The sequence below is a fragment of the Oncorhynchus mykiss genome, chromosome 15, assembly GCF_057628025.1.
Source record: "Oncorhynchus mykiss isolate SJ-2025 chromosome 15, ASM5762802v1, whole genome shotgun sequence".
NCBI classification, from domain to species: domain Eukaryota; kingdom Metazoa; phylum Chordata; class Actinopteri; order Salmoniformes; family Salmonidae; genus Oncorhynchus; species Oncorhynchus mykiss.
The window spans coordinates 28,483,132-28,505,039 of NC_143036.1; the positions used below are offsets into that span (position 1 = coordinate 28,483,132).

A 21,908-nucleotide genomic window follows, 5' to 3' on the forward strand; every position below is an offset into this window, starting at 1 on the left:
CTACAGTACACGGAGAAGTGTAGGAGGGTGAACATCATTAGAACATATTGTTCGTCTGATCTACTGGACAGAAGTATGGAGCGATGTTCATGTTCTGTATGAAATCCCACAGCAAGTAAAACATAGAGCACTGTGCACGTCCACACATGCATATCAGTGAGCGCACAAACCATTAGAATGACAGTACCAAGCCCAGGCGCAGAACACTTGATGGTTGAGTAAGTGGATGAGGGAACGCACAGACAGATTCTCTGATCATCTGTCACAGAGGAGCTTTTATAGGCCAATGCAAGCAAAGGCAGAGCACCCAGCTGGGAGCACACTGCAAAGGTCAGCTCTGAGTACCTGTGTGTGTGCTGGTGCAGACCACTGACTGTGTTATCCATCACCAGGCCAGGAGAGGGGCGTGTGTGTGTGATTCATGTGTGTATATGCGTCTTTGTCCGTTTCTGTTAAGGGGGGTTGGTAATGTGGCTGGGCTGAGAGATCTCCCTCCCTTCCCCTTCCCTCAACGCACACACACACACGACCAAACAGCTCCCAGGGTCCCTGGGGTACTTCATCCCCCCCCCCCCCCCCCACCCCCAGCTCTCCTCTGCTCTCCTCCGTGGCTGTAATCAGGAAGTGCAGATCAAAAGGGGCGGCAGAGTGTCACCGCAGCGTTTTAGCTCTCAGAGCTGCCAGAGTGCGACCAAGAGTAGCGCTTTAGGGGGGGACTTAGCGCCTCTTCCCGATGATGAAGGTTAATGTCATCTGGGGTCTGGTCCTGGACAGACAACTTCAGTCTCTCTGCCTGCTCTCTCCACTGACAGAACAACAGCACCCAGGCTCATTATGCCAGAGGAGAGTGAACGTGGTTGGGGTGGCAAACCTTGTCGTTTGGACCAGGCTGGAAGATTTGGGCTGGCACGTTCCTATTTTTTAAAATTATAGATATGTAAATAGTCGCAGGCAAAATTCAAAGCAAAATAAATGGACATAAGCACAATGAATTTTGGTAACTCATGCTGCCCAGGGTTTCGCCATACTTCATGCATCGTGTATAAATGAGACACCGGCATAATTTAATCTAGGCAGGGATTCAATTATTACACATGCACCTGTCACTCCCTATGATTTCACAGCGAGATGCGAACAGATCCCTTCATACTGTAGTCCAGCATCTCACCACTGCTCCCTGTGCTAATCTAATTCTTCCTGCCATACCTCCCTCTGCCCGGTCCCCCTCCCCTCTCTCCCCATTCTCTGTTTGATGTAATGTGGAGGGATCAGTGGTAGAATTGTAGGCCGGCAATCTGTAATTCATCCCCTCCACGGCTCATTTGCTTACGTTGCTTCGCATTAGGCGACAGATAATTTATCTCTCTCTCTCTCTCCGCGCTCCGCGTCGCCTGCTCTGATTCCACCCTGTAATGCTCTCCTCTCCTGCCACTTAGCATATTTTATTGCGCCGCCTGACGCTCATGCCTCCCGACGCCTGGCTTCGCGTGCCTCTGTGGCGGTTGACTTGTTCCGCTCAATTATTCATCCTTATTGGACTAAGTGGTTGTTCTATAAACGTAATAACACAGGCAGGGAACTGACAGCTTAGCTCTCGTCCCCGGATGCGCCGCTACCGCCGCGTCTCCATCTCTCCCTCAGACTTCCTGGGTGTTGCATGGTAGTGCTCCAATGGCGTTTCTCAAGGCAGTCGATTGTGACACTGATTTTGAAAACACATAATACATTTAGAGGGAAGACCTGGTGGGCGGCAGGTGGCCTCGAGTTTAGAGCGTCGGGCCAGTGACCGAAAGGTCGCTGGCTTGAATACTGGAGCCGACAAGGTGAAAAATCTGTCGCTGAGCCCTTGAGCAAGGCACTAAACCCTAATTGCTGACCAATGACAACCTTTACTGTGACCCCACTCCCTGTGGGTGTCTCAGGGGGAGTTAGGATATGCAAGAAACACATTTCCATCACACATTTGTGTATAACAGAACAAATATAAGCACCCACAAATGATTATCATTTTACCTGTAGATGCACAGAGAGGTCCATGGAGAAGACACACTTTGGTCTCAGACTACAGCCAGTTATGGCATTTTTTAACAACATAGGCTGTGGCACCTTGCAACAAACAATAGTATTGTCAGCTTTGTCCAACCAGCATTCTTAATGTTTCTCTTTCCTTTTTGTCTTTTCTTTCCCAATCGTGAGGCGTGTCAGGAATGGTCAGGACCTTGGTCCCTCTCTCTCTCTCTCTCTCTCTCTCTCAGCAGAACTCATTAAGATTATGCTGCTCTTCTCTCGTTTCCACAGAAACGTCATGTCATCTCCTCGGCCAGGCCAATCGGTGGTGTTAGCCACGCTGGCCAGACAATATCTTTAGCCATTTTCCCCTCCTCTCTCCGCCAAGGAAATAGAGGCCCGCGTTGGGAAATCCTGACTTTCTTCATTAGAGCTCCAAGACACCAAGCATATCAATTTTATAAGGGACATGGTATGTAAATTGCTTTATACAGCTCCCGAATCCTCTTGATTGTCTGGCTCTAAAATGGAATACTGGTGTAGGTAACGTTGGGTACAGTACAATCTTCCACAAACATGCAAACCTGCACAGCAACTAGCATTCACCTGGCTTAATTTGTCCTGCTGTTATCGTTAAAGCAGGTGTTCAAAAGTTAAAATGGCAATGCCAGAATGTTTCCTCCACCTCTGAGGACTTCCACGAGCAGGAGTGATTTGTATTCCAATGGAGTCCCTCCCTGGTTGTGTGCATGCAGGTTAACAGTGCATGTGTGTGTTCCTACCTGGTGTAGTGTGCATTAGTAACAGCAGTGTCTGCCCTGTGGGCTGTAGCCTTCATCAAAGCCCATTGAAGGGGATGGATGGCTCATGGGGGTTTCACCAGGAAACAGAAAGACCAGCCACCAGGGTTAACAGGGCTGGGAGTTCCCCCATCACAGACCGTTTTGGGGCTAGCTACTTTTCAGGTCATAGATCTTACCATTGCTCTCTTTGTCAAAATATTATAGGTTTCTCTATGGAGCCGTGGAAGGTATGGCACAGAATGTGTGGTAAAATTGTGCATAGTACAAGGGAATACAGAATGACAGAAACCTTTGTGAGGAAATGTTTCCTCTAGATACTGAGGAACTAAGGTTTCCTCTAGATACTGAGGAACTAAGGTAAAATGGTGCAGTGCTTTCCTTAGGCAGACTGTGTACTGATATGAAATTCATTATTGAATGAACTCTTTCTTACAGTACAGCCTGAATTACAAAGATGGGACTGAAGAGTGGCTTCGTTGATTACTGGACACATATACTCCATAATCAGGTTGACACATGTTAAAGCCACATTATTAAAGCCAATGCTTTTAAAAGCCCCTATCTGGAACCTACTCTAACAAGAAATCCAGGGCGCAACTTTCACTGGGGAAGGGGAACATGTCCCCCCCCCCATATTCTGAAATTACATTTTCATCATTGGAATGTGATACAAACAAGGCAACGGGGTGCTTTAGGACCATGCGGATGCCTATGAGCAGTCGGGTAGGCTGTTTTGAGTGTTTATCTGACAAAAAATGTAATATATATATATATACAGTGCCTTGCGAAAGTATTCGGCCCCCTTGAACTTTGCGACCTTTTGCCACATTTCAGGCTTCAAACATAAAGATATAAAACTGTATTTTTTTGTGAAGAATCAACAACAAGTGGGACACCATCATGAAGTGGAACGACATTTATTGGATATTTCAAACTTTTTTAACAAATCAAAAACTGAAAAATTGGGCGTGCAAAATTATTCAGCCCCTTTACTTTCAGTGCAGCAAACTCTCTCCAGAAGTTCAGTGAGGATCTCTGAATGATCCAATGTTGACCTAAATGACTAATGATGATAAATACAATCCACCTGTGTGTAATCAAGTCTCCGTATAAATGCACCTGCACTGTGATAGTCTCAGAGGTCCGTTAAAAGCGCAGAGAGCATCATGAAGAACAAGAAACACACCAGGCAGGTCCGAGATACTGTTGTGAAGAAGTTTAAAGCCGGATTTGGATACAAAAAGATTTCCTAAGCTTTAAACATCCCAAGGAGCACTGTGCAAGCGATAATATTGAAATGGAAGGAGTATCAGACCACTGCAAATCTACCAAGACCTGCCGTCCCTCTAAACTTTCAGCTCATACAAGGAGAAGACTGATCAGAGATGCAGCCAAGAGGCCCATGATCACTCTGGATGAACTGCAGAGATCTACAGCTGAGGTGGGAGACTCTGTCCATAGGACAACAATCAGTCGTATATTGCACAAATCTGGCCTTTATGGAAGAGTGGCAAGAAGAAAGACATTTCTTAAAGATATCCATAAAAAGTGTCGTTTAAAGTTTGCCACAAGCCACCTGGGAGACACACCAAACATGTGGAAGAAGGTGCTCTGGTCATGTGAAACCAAAATTGAACTTTTTGGCAACAATGCAAAACATTATGTTTGGCGTAAAAGCAACACAGCTCATCAGCCTGAACACACCATCCCCACTGTCAAACATGGTGGTGGCAGCATCATGGTTTGGGCCTGCTTTTCTTCAGCAGGGACAGGGAAGATGGTTAAAATTGATGGGAAGATGGATGGAGCCAAATACAGGACCATTCTGGAAGACCTGAGACTGGGACGGAGATTTGTCTTCCAACAAGACAATGATCCAAAACATAAAGCAAAATCTGCAATGAAATGGTTCAAAAATAAACATATCCAGGTGTTAGAATGGCCAAGTCAAAGTCCAGACCTGAATCCAATCGAGAATCTGTGGAAAGAACTGAAAACTGCTGTTCACAAATGCTCTCCATCCAACCTCACTGAGCTCGAGCTGTTTTGCAAGGAGGAATGGGAAAAAAATTCAGTCTCTCGATGTGCAAAACTGATAGAGACATACCCCAAGCGACTTACAGCTGTAATCGCAGCAAAAGGTGGCGCTACAAAGTATTAACTTAAGGGGGCTGAATAATTTTGCACGCCCAATTGTTCAGTTTTGGATTTGTTAAAAAAGTTTGAAATATCCAATAAATGTCGTTCCACTTCATGATTGTGTCCCACTTGTTGTTGATTCTTCACAAAAAAATACAGTTTTATATCTTTATGTTTGAAGCCTGAAATGTGGCAAAAGGTCGCAAAGTTCAAGGGGGCCGAATACTTTCGCAAGGCACTGTATATATTATTATATCACGTATAAAACCAAAGTTGCGCCCCTGAAGAAATCCAATGGGCATTAGTGATAGGGTAAATGACTGTAACCACTACTGTAGTGTTCCGCTCTCTTCAAAATACCAAAAATACTTCATTTAGATTAAAAGACCTCTATTAGGAGAAGAAAGGAAAATCAAAGCAGGACAGGGATTTTCACACAGATACCTTTTTATCAAATTCCTTGCGCTTTAGTACAGTTACAACGCTATCACAATGTTGTCTTACCTAGCTAGAGAATAAATATTCAAGAAGTGGACATGTATTCGAGCTAGTCTAGTCCCTCTATCCTTCTTCCAGCAAAATAAACACCAAAGTCTGATAAAAGCTATTCTTTTGTTTCCTGTTTGAGAATCTACATACCGACACCATTTCTGCTTTTACGGTGGGCAGCTTCTGAGGCAGTGTTTGTTTTGTCTCCCAGTCAAGTTCCAAGCATGCATTTAGTTTCTGTAATGTTCCCTTCCCAGTATAAGAGGGGTGTCGGCTTGTACGTGCGCACGTGTGCGTGTGCGGTGGGGGGGACCCTGGCTACGTTAGTAAAGTGTGGTGCACGTTTCAGAGTGCTCAGACTGAATAATGCTCTGAAATAATGAGGTGGGGAGCAAAGGACTGTAGCCCAGGGCTTTGACCGTCTCAGTGACCTGATTATGTCAGCCAATGTCAGTCGCCGATACACTACAAAAGCACAGAGCATCCCATCAAATGCATCTCCATGGCGATCTGTCCCTGTGGCCCCGGCACCTTTTCCCAGACCAGGGAAACCCACACTGTCTCATTAGCCGCATTTAGCATCAAGGGCTAACACAGACTCACACAAGCTGTTTACAGTATGAGTGGACAAACATAGAAAAACATCTACAGTCATACACAATTATAAGTAGCCTACGATACAGTTGAAGTCGGAAGATAACAAAGTCCCTGTCTTAGGTCAGTTAGGATCACCACTTTATTTTAAGAATGTGAAATGTTAGAATAATAGTAGAGAGAATGATTTATTTCAGCTTTTATTTCTTTCATCGCGTTCCCAGTGGGTCAGAAGTTTGCATACACTCAAATAGTATTTGGTAGCATTGCCTTTAAATTGTTTCACTTGGGTCAAACGTTTTGGGGAGCCTTCCACAAGCTTCCCACAATAAGTTGGGTGAATTTTGGCCCATTCCTCCTGACAGAGCTGGTGTAACTGAGTCAGGTTTGTCGGCCTCCTTGCTCAAACGGGCATTTTTCAGTTCTGCCCACAAATTGTCTATAGGATTGAGGTCAGGGCTTTGTAATAGCCACCCCAATACCTTGACTTTGTTGTCCTTAAGCCATTCTGCCACAACATTGGAAGTATGCTTGGGGTCCTTATCCATTTGGAAGACCCATTTGCGACCAAGCTTTAACCCTCTGACTGATGTCTTGAGATGTTGCTTCAATATATCCACATAATTTTCCATCCTCATGATGCCATCTATTTTGTGAAGTGTACCAGTCCCTCCTGCAGCAAAGCATCACTATAACATGATGCAGCCACCCCCGTGCTTCACGGTTGGGATGGTGTTCTTTGGCTTGCAAGCCTCCCCCTTTTTCCTCCAAACATAACGATGGTCGTTATGGCCAAACAGTTATATTTTTGTTTCATCAAACCAGAGGACATTTCTCCAAAAAGTACAATCTTTGTCCCTATGTGCAGTTGCAAACCGTAGTCTGGCTTTTTTATGGTGGTTTTGGAGCAGTGGCTTTTTCCTTGCTGAGCAGCCTTTCAGATTATGTCGATATAGGACTTGTTTTACTGTGGATGTAGATACTTTTGTACCTGTTTCCTCCATCATCTTCACAAGGTCCATTGCCGTTGTTCTGGGATTGATTTGCACTTTTCGTACCAAAGTACGTTCATCTCTAGGAGACAGAACGCGTCTCCTTCCTGAGAGGTATGACGGCTGCGTGGTCCCATGGTGTTTATACTTGTGTACTATTGTTTCACAGATGAACGTGGTACCTTCAGGCGTTTGGAAATTGCTCCCAAGGATGAACCAGACTTGTGGAGGTCTACAACTTTTTTTGGCTGATTTCTTTTGATTTTCCCATGATGTCAAGCAAAGAAGCACTGAGTTTGAAAGTAGGCCTTGAAACACATCCACAGGTACACCTCCAATTGACTCAAATGATGTCAATTAGCCTATCAGAAGCTTCTAAAGCCATGACATAATTATCTGGAATTTTCCTAGCTGTTTAAAGGCACAGTCAACTTAGTGTATGTAAACTTCTGACCTACTGGAATTGTGATACAGTGAATTATAAGTGAAGTAATCTGTCTGTAAACAATTGCTGGAAAAATTACTTATGTCATGCACACAGTAGATGTCCTAACCGACTTGTCGAAACTATAGTTTGTTAACAAGAAATTTGTGGAGTGGTTGAAAACCGAGTTTTAATGACTCCAACCTAAGTGTATGTAAACTTCCAACCTCAACTGTATGTGCATTGCTCTGTCATGAGCATGTTGACAAACTCTTCCCTGTACAGCAAGTCTTACTCCTTACAGACTTCCTACACAAACAAGCATGGAATTAGGTCCGTCTTATCATAAAACCACAAAAGGTATTCACCGGGCCGCGGTTTTAATTGAGTGATAAACAGGATAGCGGGAGGAGGGCGGAGAGCGAGGGATGAAATAGGGGTTAAGGTAAATAACTGGCTGGCGTGAAAGGGCACATTGTCCATGCGATCTCCCTTTAATATGCGCCGTGTGCACCTGCGATAAGATGATTCATTAGATAGGGCCCCACTCTGACAAGCGCCATCGTTCAAGCCTCTGGCTACTGATGGAACAATTCTGCAGCCACCCTGTAAATATGACAAGGTCAGCGTTTTACTGCGACGGGTGCATGAGGATAAGAGGAGGAAGGGCTTTGTTTATTCCCAAAAAGCTTAACATATGGCAGGATGGCTGCCGCGGAGGAATGCCACATAACACACAGCTAAAAAAGAAATAAATAAACCCCCAAACTGGATTACTACATATGAAAATGAAATATTGAGACCATCCAGTCTTTGGAATTGTGTGTTGTGTGTATTTAGTTAGTGGAAAGTGTTTTCTAAGACTGGTACAGTGTAACATTGACTTAAGAACATGGAAAATACAGTGAAACCATCATTATGTGATGTGATCTTCCCCCACTATAACTTTCGCATTTCATTTACAAGTAGTTCTAGTCAGGTCTAATGAACACTGTGAAACCTATAGGATACCTCTTTTGATATTACGACTGGTAAAGATCACTAACCTGTCCTTGTGCATTAGTGACCAGTTGCCCCGTGACTCCAGCTTGCAGGTTGGAGAGGGTGTTGCCAAAGACCTGGGATCCGGCCATAGAGCCCATAGCTGCTGCTGCTGCCGCCACCGCAGCCTGGCTGGCCAGAGGGTTCAACTGCAGGGACAGAATCATACCGTTAATGACGGTTACCGTTTGGTTATAAATTAGAACCAGTGATCAGTGTTCTCCAAGTGTTACTGTAAGTAAACACACATGGAAGAGAGTAGAGGATGAGGAAAGTGAAGTAGCTTGACAGAAGCTTGACACCCCACAGGGTGGGGTCCGGGAGGGCACAAAGAGGGGGTGGGCCGGTGAATAAGTGCCCATTTTACCAGTCTAAGGACTTCCTGTGGCCCTCGGGGCTCCCCCAGGGCCCTGCAGCATCTCTGCAGAGGCCGGACAGCACCAGACCATGACGGTTTAACGACAGAAGGAGCCATGGTAGCTATTGTATCCTCAACCATCTCAACACGCTCCCACTCTGAATCAACCTGCCACCATACCGGGCCACCACACTGCTCCTTTCCAGGGTTTAAAAAAATGACCGCGTTTACCCTGGCTGTAATGGACTCATCTGGAACTGGTGGACAGGCCAAGTGATTGTAAAGGACGTCTCCCGTGTGGGCAGAGCCTGTGGAGCTCCAGCTTCGTAGGAGCATGAGATCACCCAGATAAATCAAGCTAACCACTTTATTAGAGGGTGAAAATGCACTGCTGATTTGGTTGTAGTGCAGCAGAGCAGAGCCTTATTAGGTTGAGTAAGGGGGGGAAAAAATAGCAGGCCGGCAGAGGAGATCGTCCAATGACTCAAGAGAATAGAGAAATAATAGAAATTCTGTTTAGGCTGTGAATAACTATTCCTGGTTGGCAATAATGTTATGCAGAGGGCTAATACATATTCAAAGATGGTTGGAGAAAATATTGAACAGACTAATAGCACCTTAAAGGGGCAATCTGGAATTCAAACCAAAACAAAGCCATCACCACACCACTTTTTGGTAAACAGCTGAGGGATGTGGGGCAGGAGAAATGTAATCACTCAAATTCATATATAGCCTTTATATATCACGCCGAGTAGACAATGTTACAGTCATGCAAAAACATCATTGATAGGTAGATAGATAACTTAGAGAGTAATGGAAATATATTATCATTCAGATAGTTCTGGACAATATCAAAAACTACTCCAGCACAGGCACAAATTCCACTCATTTTTCTGTCCACACAATCGCTCTACGGGGATTTGATCTTTGTTAAACTGAGGAGCGTTCAGTTGCCATTCATCTTTTATTGTTCCCCATCACCATGTGTTATTACGCTTTCTGAAATCAAATGACGGAGGAAAAAAAATGCCACAGAACGATCAATACTTTTTCATTGACAGTAAAGGTTAAGCACATTAAGAATGACACTGCATTTGTCTTATGAAATCATATTTCATGTTGGTGGCCTCAAATTGGCCATGATTGATATTGCGTCCCCTAGTCTGAAAGTCATCCGTTTTTTTTTCTTTCTCTCCAGATAATCACAGGTATTTTCTTTCTTATGTGCCCATGCCCCGTTCGTCCTTCTGAGCAACCTCAGTAGGAAACGTTAAGAAGAAATATCTTTCCACTTTAGTTATTTACCTTTTACAGCACATTGGAGAGTTCATTCAAGCTTTTCCTCGTCATTGGCTACTTGACATCTGTCATCATCTCCACACGATAAAACATTTGCACATCATTTCCATATGTGTTTGGAGGGTTATACCGTTTGACAATTTGATTTGTTCTTCCATGATCTTGTTCCAATCAGAGGCTCATAATTTACAATTAATTTCCTCTACGGAGGGTAGTAAAAGGCCAGAGGAACAAAACAGAGGAGGAAGCATATATTTCATTACTTGACATTCAGTAATCGTTTTGAAAACATGTCACTCTACAGTGAAATGGATGCCCTGAAGGACTCGTGTCATTTTGGATCTCCATTTTTGCGATGATATCGACCGACTTCTAACCTTCTAAACTTATCTCATTCATTTTTGATCATATTGAAGCTCATGTCAATGGAGATAGCAATAGTTTGTTGATTTTTACATCTCATGGAATCAGCGGGAGTTCAAGATAAACAGGATCAAAATAACCTGGCTACCCCATGGAGTGGCAAGATGCCTTCATGCCAAAATGTCTTTGGAGTGAGATTGGTACCTAGACAAACTGATAGTGTGTCTAGACTCCTTTTTTTTAAATGATAAAGTATGCAGTGTCACTTAGCCTTTTTAGCATGACATTGTCAAAATGATACAATGGCCAAGCCCAGGTGAGACAGAGAGGATTTGGTTATGTTATCGTTTAAATATCAGGCCCTTAGGCGTTTTGGTTATGCTGGTCTGATAAAGAGGATGTCCTCATGTAACTGGCTTGATGATGTGTATTTGGTAATCCCATGGGGTGATGTGCTAGCCTGATAGAGGCACAGTGGAGAGGAGGAGGATGTAGAGAGGGGTGTCTACACAACAGCAGAGCAGAGCAGAGCCAGGCTTCATGTGGAGGCGGAGAGGTCTAGATCAGTAAACAGACAACGGTATCAGCTCTGACAGAGTCACTTGACTTCCTGATGTAGTTGGCGTCCAATCAAAATCAAATGAAATCAATAATGTATTGGTCACGTACACATATTTTGCAGATGTTGTCGCGGGTGCAGCGAAATGCTCATGCTCCTAGCTCCAGCAGTGCAGTAAAACTTAACAATACAAAACAATACACGCAAATCCCCCCCAAAAAATAAGAAGAAAGGAATGAACAAATATAGAAATATTAGAACCAGCAATGTCAGAATCCACAATATAATATGATGGTGTGTACAGACAGTATGGACAGTATACAAATAGAAAAAGTGTGTACAGAAGTAGTTATATAGGATGAGCCATGACTTGAAGACAGTGTATACATATAAAGTGTGTAAAAGAGTATGTAAACATTATTAAAGTGACCAGTGTTCAATGACTATGTGGGCATGGCAGCAGTCTCTGAGGTGCAAGGTAGAGTACCAGGTGGTAGCCGGCTAGAACAGTAACTAAGGTTCAGGACAGGGTACTGATTGTAGGTGATGGAAGCTGTTTTTCAGTCTCTCGGTCCCAGCTTGGATGCACCTGTACTGTCTCCGCCTACATGGTAGCGGGTGAACTGGCCTTGGCTCGGGTGGCTGAGGTTCTTGAGGAATTTCTTGGCCTTCCTGTGATACTGGGTGCTGTAGATGTCATGGAGGGCAGGCAGTGTGCCCCCGTTGATGCGTTGGTCTGACCACACCACCCTCTGGGGAGCCCTGCGGCTGTGGACGGGGCAGTTGCCGTACCAGGTGGTGATACATCCCGACAGGATGCTCTCAATGTTGCATTTGTAGAAGTTCGTGACGGTCTTAGGGGCCAAGCAAAATTACTTCAGCCTCCTGAGGTTGAAGAGGCACTATTTGGCTTTTTTTAACACACTGTCTGCGTTGATGTACCATTTCAGATAATCAGTGATGTGCACGCTGAGGAACTTGAAGCTTTTCACCCTCTCCACTGCAGCCTCGTCGATGTGGATGGGGGCGTGCTCCCTGTGCTGTCTCCTGTAATCCACGATCAGCTCCTTCATTTTGCTGATGTTGAGGGAGAGATTATTTTCCTGGCACCACTCTGTCAGGGCCCTCACCTCCTCCCTGTAGGCTGTCTCGTTGTTTTTGGTAACCAGTCCTACCACTGCTGTATTCGTCTGCAAACTTGATCATTAAGTTGGAGATGTGCGTAGCCATGCAGTCATGGATGTACAGGGAGTACAGGAGGGGGCTGAGCACGCATCCTTGTGGGGCCCCAGAGTTGAGGATCAGTGTTGTTTCCTACCTTCACCACCTGGGGTCAGCCCGTCAGGAAGTCCAGAACCCAGTTGCACAGGCTGAGGTTTAGACCCAGGGCCCCGAGCCATGTCGTTGTCAGTGTGTGTTGTGTGTGTGTGAGTAAATTTCCCACCCGGTGTGTGTTTGTGTGTGTGAGTAAATTTCCCACCCGGTGTGTGTTTGTGTGTGTGTGTGTGTGTGTGTGTGTGTATGATACTCTTGTGCTTTGAAACTATGGTGCTATGTCCTGTGTAGCTACAGTGTATAAGTGGGCAGCTGAACAACTGTTTGTGGTAGTATTATTGTGTTTGATATCCCTCTGCTATTCAGAGGCTGTTATTCTAGTAAATCCAGGTAAAACGAGAGCGCCAACTGGGCTGTAGCCTAGGATCTTGTATGGGGTAATATGGCTAGCAGTTTGAGGGAGAGCCAGGCATAAGGAGGGGGGATAGCGGTGTTTGACACCTAAACAGGTGATTTTCCGCCACAGTGCTTCCTCTCAACATCGCAACAGGAAGCAGAAAATGACAGACCTGGCCCAGCATTTGTGTTGATTGCGTGTGTTGCAGGAGATAAATAGTGATCTTCCCGTTTGCAGGGCCGCCATGTAAACCATTGTGTTCCAGACTTTTCATTCTCCCGTCAATAGGTTGGTGAATCGTGTGGTTATGGAGTGTTATGGATCTCACTAGTCGCTCACCCTGGCTGTATCGGGCCAATAACACACAAACAGGAGCCCCAGGAGCCTGATAATGACATTAAATAATTGCATAAATACATATTCTGGAGTCACCAGGGAGTACTGCGTCTTCTGATGCTGTGTAATGTAAAGTCAGGTTCACTGTAGGACCAAACACCAGTTTGAGACACATAGCAGGTTATCATCAGTGGACCACCAGCCACAGATGTTTCCAGTCGCTACTACTTACCATCAGTCTCTATAAGCCTTATTCATCATATTAACGCTATACGTACTGTGCAGTACATGGAGTAGGGGTCAGTATAGAGAAAACAAGGTCCTCGATTCAAGGTAGGTCATTCTTTGATAAAACAGTCACGTTGTTAAAAAAACATGTTTTTCGCCATGGGCAAAAGTTGAGGACTATTACTATTATGCTCTATTATGCTCACTGTTGTTGCCTGTGCTGTTGCCATTTGACCATGAGGGTCACCCGGGGGCAGTAACCCGTGTAATCTCTGGAATAGGAGAGAAAATAGGCACTCTGTGAGCGTGGAGAAACCCCCTTTGGAAACTAAAGTGTCTGACACAAACTAACTGGAGTTTATTCTGGGCTGGCTCTTCTTATGTGCCTGTTTTTAAGTTAATAACTTTTTTCCCCCCCGGGGGACACAACGGGACAGAACGCAGCAGAGGTAATGGGTATCAACCGGGGCCAGACAACAAAAAGGAAGCATCTCATGGGACTTTAGTTTTGATAGGCTTGATGCATGCGGCGCGCCAACTTTTTGACGTTTAGCTCCCCGAAAAACTCACAATAATTTAGCAAAACATAATTATCTGTTTGTTTTGCAGCGATATGTATTGGAAAAGGAAAACAGAGTGTTCTAGCATTACCAACGAGCTTGGAACAACATCCATTATAGTCCTCAGTTCTCCCAGCTCCTTATATGGTCATTATCAGAAAGCATTTAGCTGGACAAAACTGGACCAAACCACCTAAGAGTGGACAATTACGGTAGGATGAAAATAGTGGAATTGCATACTCAGCATGTGTAATGGACAAGCAAACCTGTACATGAGAGCACAGTATATCTGACCAGTATTGAAAATAATGTACTTCAGCTTGTCTGAGAGGGTCCTCGTGTAGTAATGGGGTTGATAGCACTAGAAGGAAGCCTGGCAAAGTAATGCTATTGAATGCAGCCAGATACACATAGCCCATCTGTCAAAGTAGCACATCCATCTTAAGTCCTTCTGTCATACTCGGCATCACTCAGCCAAAAGTATGGCAAAGTGAACCAAACAGGGAAAATGAACAATCAATAGCGTTATCGCTTCTGGATGAGAGGAACGGGCGTCTATCTCAGGAGGAAAAACAAAGAAGTTTCCCATCCCTCGCTCCATTTTTCCCAGCCCCACCTCGCACATCCCTCCATCCCTCTCTTCTTTCCCCACTCCTGAGTGAATGTAATCAGCTGTGACATGAGAAAGCACGCTCTCTGTCTGCCAGTCCTCTGCTGGGCCTATCTTCCCCAAACAGCTCCCCTCCTTGCCCCAACCTCCTTCCCCTCGCATCCGCCACCAGGCTCATGTACATCGAAATGCCATTAGGCCCTCCCAAACACCTCTAGTCCCTGGGTTGGCTGGGGTGACTGAGGCTCACACACTGCGCCTTCACTCTAGGTCCTCAGAGCTCCTTCTGGGCCACCGATGGGCCTCTGTTACCACTCTACTTATGGGCCATTGTCACAAATCAACATTGGAAAGGACATTGAACATTGACGATGAGGGAAGAGAAAGCTAGAAAGGCGTACAGAACGCCAGGGACAGTAAACGCTGTGACAATACAACACCACAAGACAACAGTAGCCATACGGACCATTCTACTGGCAGTGGACCAGAGACGGCTGGGAGTGGGGAGTGGTGCTTGCTAACGGAGTGATGTCATCCTATCCCAGCAGTCCGACAACTAGTTAACAGAGGGTGGTTGGGCTGATCAAATAAGATGTATTAACTCCAGGTAATAGACATCCTAAGTTGGCGGGGAGAATGGCCATATTTAATGAACTGAATGAGGCAGAATGCAAATGAAGGAAGAGCAGAGTCGTGGAAAGGTTGGGGCTAACTATAAAGGGATGATTGAGTGCAGGAGAGTAGCCGCCAATCTCCTCTCTCGCTAGCCTCGTGTGAAATGAGCAACGGCTTGAATCATTAAGTAAAACCTGTTCTCGCTCACGCGTTGATAATTGTGGGGCTTGAGAGTTCACAACGGGGACTATAATGTTCAATTTCCTCTGTTCAGAGGGGCCACAGACTGTGTGGCTACAACATATACCATATAATATCCCTTTCATTCTAATTCCTCCCACCGCTTGAGGAATGGTCCATAATATTAGTCTTTTTTTCCAGGTGTGTTACATTTACGGCCACTGGCTATGTGATGAAGTACTATTCGTGGAAATTCGCTGACCATTCCGGTTTCACGAAGTGACATTTGGTGCAGTTATTTCCGTATGGTTGTAAAGTTGAGAAACATGAGTTTTTTTTGTTGTTGCTTAAAGCCACCTTGCCTCTCCTGCTGCAGATGTGAAACGGCAGAGAGAGTATTACTCTGGCTGAGAGTGTGAAGTGGAGGCATTGCGTTCCTGGTCTGTGCGTATACTTCTCAGTTTACCACAAAAGTAAGTGAAAAATGAAACATCCGGTCAAAAATGCACTGAATAACAAAACCAGATATTCACATGGTAAATCACCAGGGGCTGGTTCCTCGGACACAGACTAAACAGTCCTTGACTTAAAAGCATTCTCAATGGAGACTCTTCATATTAGGAAGTGCTTTTTAGTCTGCAACCAGGCTTTACTGTCTGGAAAACAACCCCTGGAGAGGAATGAAATTATGTTGGGCGTGCATTCAACCATTTCTGTCCAAAAAGTTAAGGAACAGCAATCACCTAACAAGATTAAACAAAATGTATTGCTTAACTTTGGCAATTTTTTATGACATGATCACGGTAGCCTCCATTATTTTTCATTTGGGGTAGAAATGCCATCTCTTTTCACGTTGCTGTTGTTTGACATATAAATATAGCATTTGAATGACTTTAATATCCTCCTAATCAATGACCGGTGATCTTTCCATGTCCTCAATTCAATATAGGAAGGGTCATCCATGATCCAGCTTTATAAACACAATAAAGGTAAATGATTACTCTCCTCTGTGGTGTCCAACAACACAGCCTTTAATGAAGAGAAATGAGGGAGATTGAGGGGGAGGCCTGTCACGTGTCATTGGTCGACTCTTGAGTCCAGAGATTAATCACAAGAGAGGCGCTCCATGGCCGAGACGTGGTCACCCCAGATCAATAAACCCCACCGCTCACACACACACACACACACACACACACACACACACACACACACACACACACACACACACACACACACACACACACACACACACACACACACACACACACGGAGACAGACACACGCACACTCTCACACATACACGTTTCAGTTTTTCTCAAACGCGTACAAGCATTTTTTTGGAACAATGTTGTTGATTTTCAAAACAGAGTCGGCAAGACACAGAACTCTGTGGCCTTTTGCAAAACAGTAAGTTGCCTTCTCAAAACATGAATACATTCATCCAGACCACATTACACCGTCAAAACTGAAAATAGATTCATCAAAAGAACACGACTGCCTGCAAAAAGATGAACACAGCCACATTTACTGTGTGTCTTGAGTCCAAGCAGACAAAACAGAAAGTTAGTATTTAAAAATCCCAGTAGATGAATACATTTTCTTTGCTGTTAGTAAAGTACAACTATCCAAAGGTTGCAGAATTATGGGCAATTCATCTCCTTTTATGAATATTTCACCAAACAATTTCATACACATCAAATCAAATATTATGCCTGATTGCATTTTTTTTTGCAAAACATAAGTACATTGTGTGCAGGATTCATTCATCAGTATCATCACAATCCAATTCCCTGTATTCTGTCACACTATCCACAATAGAAAGACGGAAAGGTGAATACAATGGAGGAACACAACTGATATGAATGTATAGGCCTAAATCCACTCCAATGCAACGCTATATAATGGAACTTCCTTCTCTGCTTGTCTGCAATATTGTAAAAAAATCCTAACAATTAGACGGCCTCCATGGCCTAGATCCTTCCATATATTGTATTTGCATGGTATGACACTGATGGGGTGATTTATAATGTTGTGCACTAGTATTTACTGATGGCTGGAAACAGTGAACAGAACTGCACACATTTCTCTTCTGACGAAAACAATGCGTTGTATTCTGTGAACAGAACTGCACACATTTCTCTTCTGACGAAAACAATGCGTTGTATTCTGTGAACAGAACCCTTAACGATGAACTTTGAATTCACCCATGACATTTGGATTGAAAGTTTCACAAAAGGTGGTTCAAAGATATGCAAGTCAGGTACCAAGGCAAGAAAACGATCAGATGTTCCGTAAACGGATTTGAGCATTTGAGCATTGCTGTTCGGCCATAAGATCGTTTCAACACAGATCTCAAAAATTGCTTGAGGAAAAACTAAGTAAAATTATTGACTTTGAATTCTGGTTCATTCACAGAATCGTCCATATCAGTTTCACTCTGCTGAGGAAATGGGGCAGAAGATCACCCACCTGGACAAATGCATGATGGAGCTTCCCTTTCCTGTATTCCAATGGTGTATCAGCAGTTTAGAGTACAGCTATTGAGTGCCCCCATTAAGCGTGAATTAGATCATCTAATTCCAACATAACATGCAAATAAAACATTTTCTGGTCATATTTAGCTCTGACTTTTGACTTGGTCTTAGCATGATGCCATAATGTAATAACATTCAATTAAAATAGGAGGCTCTTTGCGCTGCTGCTGCTGTGCGATGCGGCTGTTTTCCTTGTGTGAGCCCGATGCTCTGTTTGCGGTCACTAATGGGCATCAGAAATTACAGGTGGCAGAATCGCGCCCTGCGGGAGGATTGGCCTCCTCAGTGGAGCAGAGCACTTAGAACGTAGCCTGTGTCTGGGAGCCCACTGGAGGGGGGGGGGGGGGGGGGGGGGGGGGGACTCAATGTCACGGCTTACCCTCATAATTAAAGAAACCCTATTCTGTATCCACTGTTAAGTGAGCCTTGGCTCAGCTCCCCATCTCCAAGGCTCAACTGTGTGTTGCACCCAATGTGAGCGTGGGCTGATCTGGGCACCAAGTCTGTCTACTGGCCGTCTGCTCTGGGCTGGTAGCCTCCTCTCTTCAGCCTCTCTTCAGCCTCCTCTCTTCAGCCTCCTCTACTCTACTCCTCTACTCTCTACTCAGTGGGAGAGGAAGGCTGGCTGGCTGGGGAAGAGGAACAAGCACCAAAACACAGATGGGAAGCAGCAAATAGGTGAGCATGTCGCTGTACATAGTAACAGAGTGCTGTGTAAAGAAAACCTGCTCGCAGTGGTGGGAAAAGTCCCTAATTGTCATATTTGAGTAAAAGTAAAAGTGGAAGTCACCCAGTAAAATACCACTTGAGTAAAAGTCTAAAAGTAGATATAATTGCTCAAATATACTTAAGTATCAAAAGTAAAAGTATAAATCACTTCAAATTCCTAATTTTGAACCAGACAGCAATATTTTATGTTTTTTTTTAATTTACGGATCGCCAGGGGCAAAGCATGTACACTACATGACCAAACGTATGTGGACACCTGTTCGTTGAACATCTCATTCCAAAATCATGGACATTAATATGGAATATGTCCCCCTTTTGCTGCTATAACAGCCTCCACTCTTCTGGGAAGGCTTTCCACTAGATGTTGGAACATTGCTGCGGGACTTGCTTCCATTCAGCAACAAGAGCATTAGTGAGGTTGGGCACTGATGTTGGGCGATAAGGCCTGGCTTGCAATCGATGTTCCAATTCATCCCAAAGGTCTTCAATCGAGTTGAGGTCAGGGCTCTGTGCAGGCCAGTCAAGTTCTTCCACATCGATCTTGACAAACCACTTCTGTATGGACCTCGCTTTGTGCATGGGGGCATTGTCATACTGAAAGAGGAAAGGGCCTTCCCCAAACTGTTGCTACAAAGTTGGAAGCACAGAATTGTCTAGAATGTCATTGTATGCTGTAGAGTTAAGATTTCCTTTCGATGGAATTAAGAGGCCTAGCCCGAACCATGAAAAACAGCCCTAGACCATTATTTCTCCTCCACCAAACGTTACAGTTGGCACTATGCATTCGAGCAGGTAGTGTTCTCCTGACATCTGCCAAACCCAGATTAGTCGGTCGGACTGCCAGATGGTGAAGCGTGATTCATCACTCCAGAGACACTGCTCCGGAGTCCAATGGAGGCAAACTTTACACCACTCCAGCTGACTCTTGGCATTGCGCATGGTGATCTTAGGCTTGTGTGCGGCTGCTCTGCCATGGAAACCAATTTCATGGAGCTCCCGACGAACAGTTATTGTGCTGACGTGCTTCCACAGGGAGTTTGTAACTCAGTAGTGAGTTTTGCAACCGAGGACAGACAATTTCTTCTCGCTACGCGCTTCAGCACTCCGCAGTCCCATTCTGTGAGCTTGTGTGGCCTACCACTTCACGGCTGAGCTGTTGTTGCTCCTAGACTTTTCCACTTAACAAATAACAGCATTACAGTTGACCGGGGCAGCTCTAGCAGGGCAGAAACTGACTTGCTGGGAAGGTGGCATCTTATGATAGTGCCACGCTGAAAGTCACTGAGCTCTTCAGTACAGGCCATTCTACTGCCAATATTTGTCTATGGAGATTGCATGTCTGTGTGCTCGATTTTATACACATGTCCCCATACATGTAGTTAGTATATATATATATATAATTTGAGTCAATTGGAGGTGTACCTGTGGATGTATTTCAAGGCCTACCTTCAAACTCTGTGCCTCTTTGCTTGACATCATGGGACAATCAAAAGAAATCAGCCAAGACCTCAGAAAATAATTGCAGACCTCCACAAGTCTGGTTCATCATTGGGAGCAATTTCCAAACGCCTGAAGGTACCACGTTCATCTATACAAACAATAGTACGCAAGTATAAACACCATGGGACCACGCAGCCGTCATACCTCTCAGGAAGGAGACGCCTTCTGTCTCCTAGAGATGAACATATTTTGGTGCGAAAAGTGCCAATCAATCCCAGAACAACGGCAATGGACCTTGTGAAGATGATGGAGGAAACAGGTACAAAAGTATCTATATCCACAGTAAAACAAGTCCTATATCGACATAACCTGAAAGGCCGCTCAGCAAGGAAGAAGCCACTGCTCCAAAACCTCCATAAAAAAGCCAGACTACGGTTTGCAACTGCACATGGGGGCAAAGATCGTACTTTTTGGAGAAATGTCCTCTGGTCTGATGAAACAAAAATAGAACTGTTTGGCCATAATGGCCATCGTTATGTTTGGAGGAAAAAGGGGGAGGCTTGCAAGCCGAAGAACACCATCCCAACCGTGAAGCACAGGAGTGTCAGCATCATGTTGTGGGGGTGCTTTGCTGCAGGAGGGACTGGTGCACTTCACAAAATAGATGTGATCATGAGGAGAGAAAATTATGTGGATATATTGATGCAACATCTCAAGACATCAGTCAGGAAGTTAAAGCTTGGTCGCAAATGGATGTACCAAATGGATAATGACACCAAGCATACTTCCAAAGTTTGGGCAAAATGGCTTAAGGACAACAAAGTCAAGGTATTGGAGTGGCCATCACAAAGCCCTGACCTCAATCCTATAGAAAATGTGTGGGCAGAACTGAAAAAGCGTGTACGAGCAAGGAGCCCAAGAACCTGACTCAGTTCCACCAGCTCTGTCAGGAGGAATGGGCCAGAATTCCCCCAACTTATTGTGGGAAGCTTGTGGAAGGCTCCCCAAAACGTTTGACCCAAGTTAAACAATTTAAAGGCAATGCTACCAAATACTAATTGAGTGTATGTAAACGTATGACCCACTGGGAGTGTAATGAAATAAATAAAAGCTGAAATAAATTATTCTCTCTACTATTATTCTGACATTTTACCTAAGACAGGGAATTTTTACTTACTTAAATGTCAGGAATTGTGAAAAACTGAATTTAAATGTATTTGGCAAAGGTGTATGTAAACTTCCGACTTCAACTGTGTAATGCAGAATTCCCTCCTTTGAAAGGGTTTCCACATACTTTTGTATATATAGAGTATGTTTAGTGACTCGGCCAGATCAGGGTCAGTAGGGATGACCATGGATGTTCTCTTTATGTGTGCGAATGTGACCATTTTCCTGTTCTGCTAAGCATTCAAAATGTAACAAGTACTTTTGGGTGCCATGGAAAATGTATGAGGTAAAAAGTGCATTCTTTTCTTTAGGAATGTAAAAGTAAAAGTAGTCAAAAATATGAATAGTAAACTACAGTACAGATACCCCAAAATAACTACTTAATTATTTTACACCACTGCCTGCTTGTTACATCCCTAATTCAAGAATGGCAGTAATTGCAAAATTCCGGGAACTTAAAATAAATTCACAGGTTTTCCATAAATCCTGGTTGGAGGATTCCGAATTTCCTGCTTATTCTCTCCTGATTCCAAGTATAATTGTTTTTTAGAAAATATAGTAAACATGAATATGCTTATTTTTGGGACTTATCCCAAATGTCTTTGGCCTGAGTCTGAATATTTCCTTGGCCCTAATCCCTCTCATTTGAAGTAAATAAAAGTAGCAGTGCTGTCATGGCCAGGCTGTTTCCCTCATCTGGCTCCCCTTATGCAGTATAATTATTCATATGGAAAATGTGGCGCTGTCTGTTGATGGGCAACAGTCTTAT

The 21,908-nt window shown here is 44.3% G+C and overlaps 1 protein-coding gene across 1 annotated transcript in view; it reads right to left on the reverse strand.

The window, feature by feature from the left end:
* LOC110489921 (POU domain, class 6, transcription factor 2) overlaps positions 1 to 21,908 on the reverse strand; it is an 85,911-nt gene that overhangs the window by 13,388 nt on the left and 50,615 nt on the right. Inside the window, exon 5 of the mRNA XM_021562935.3 lies at positions 8,495 to 8,638. Within this exon, the coding sequence (XP_021418610.3) occupies positions 8,495 to 8,638 (144 nt within the window). The remainder of the gene's footprint in view (positions 1 to 8,494; positions 8,639 to 21,908) is intronic.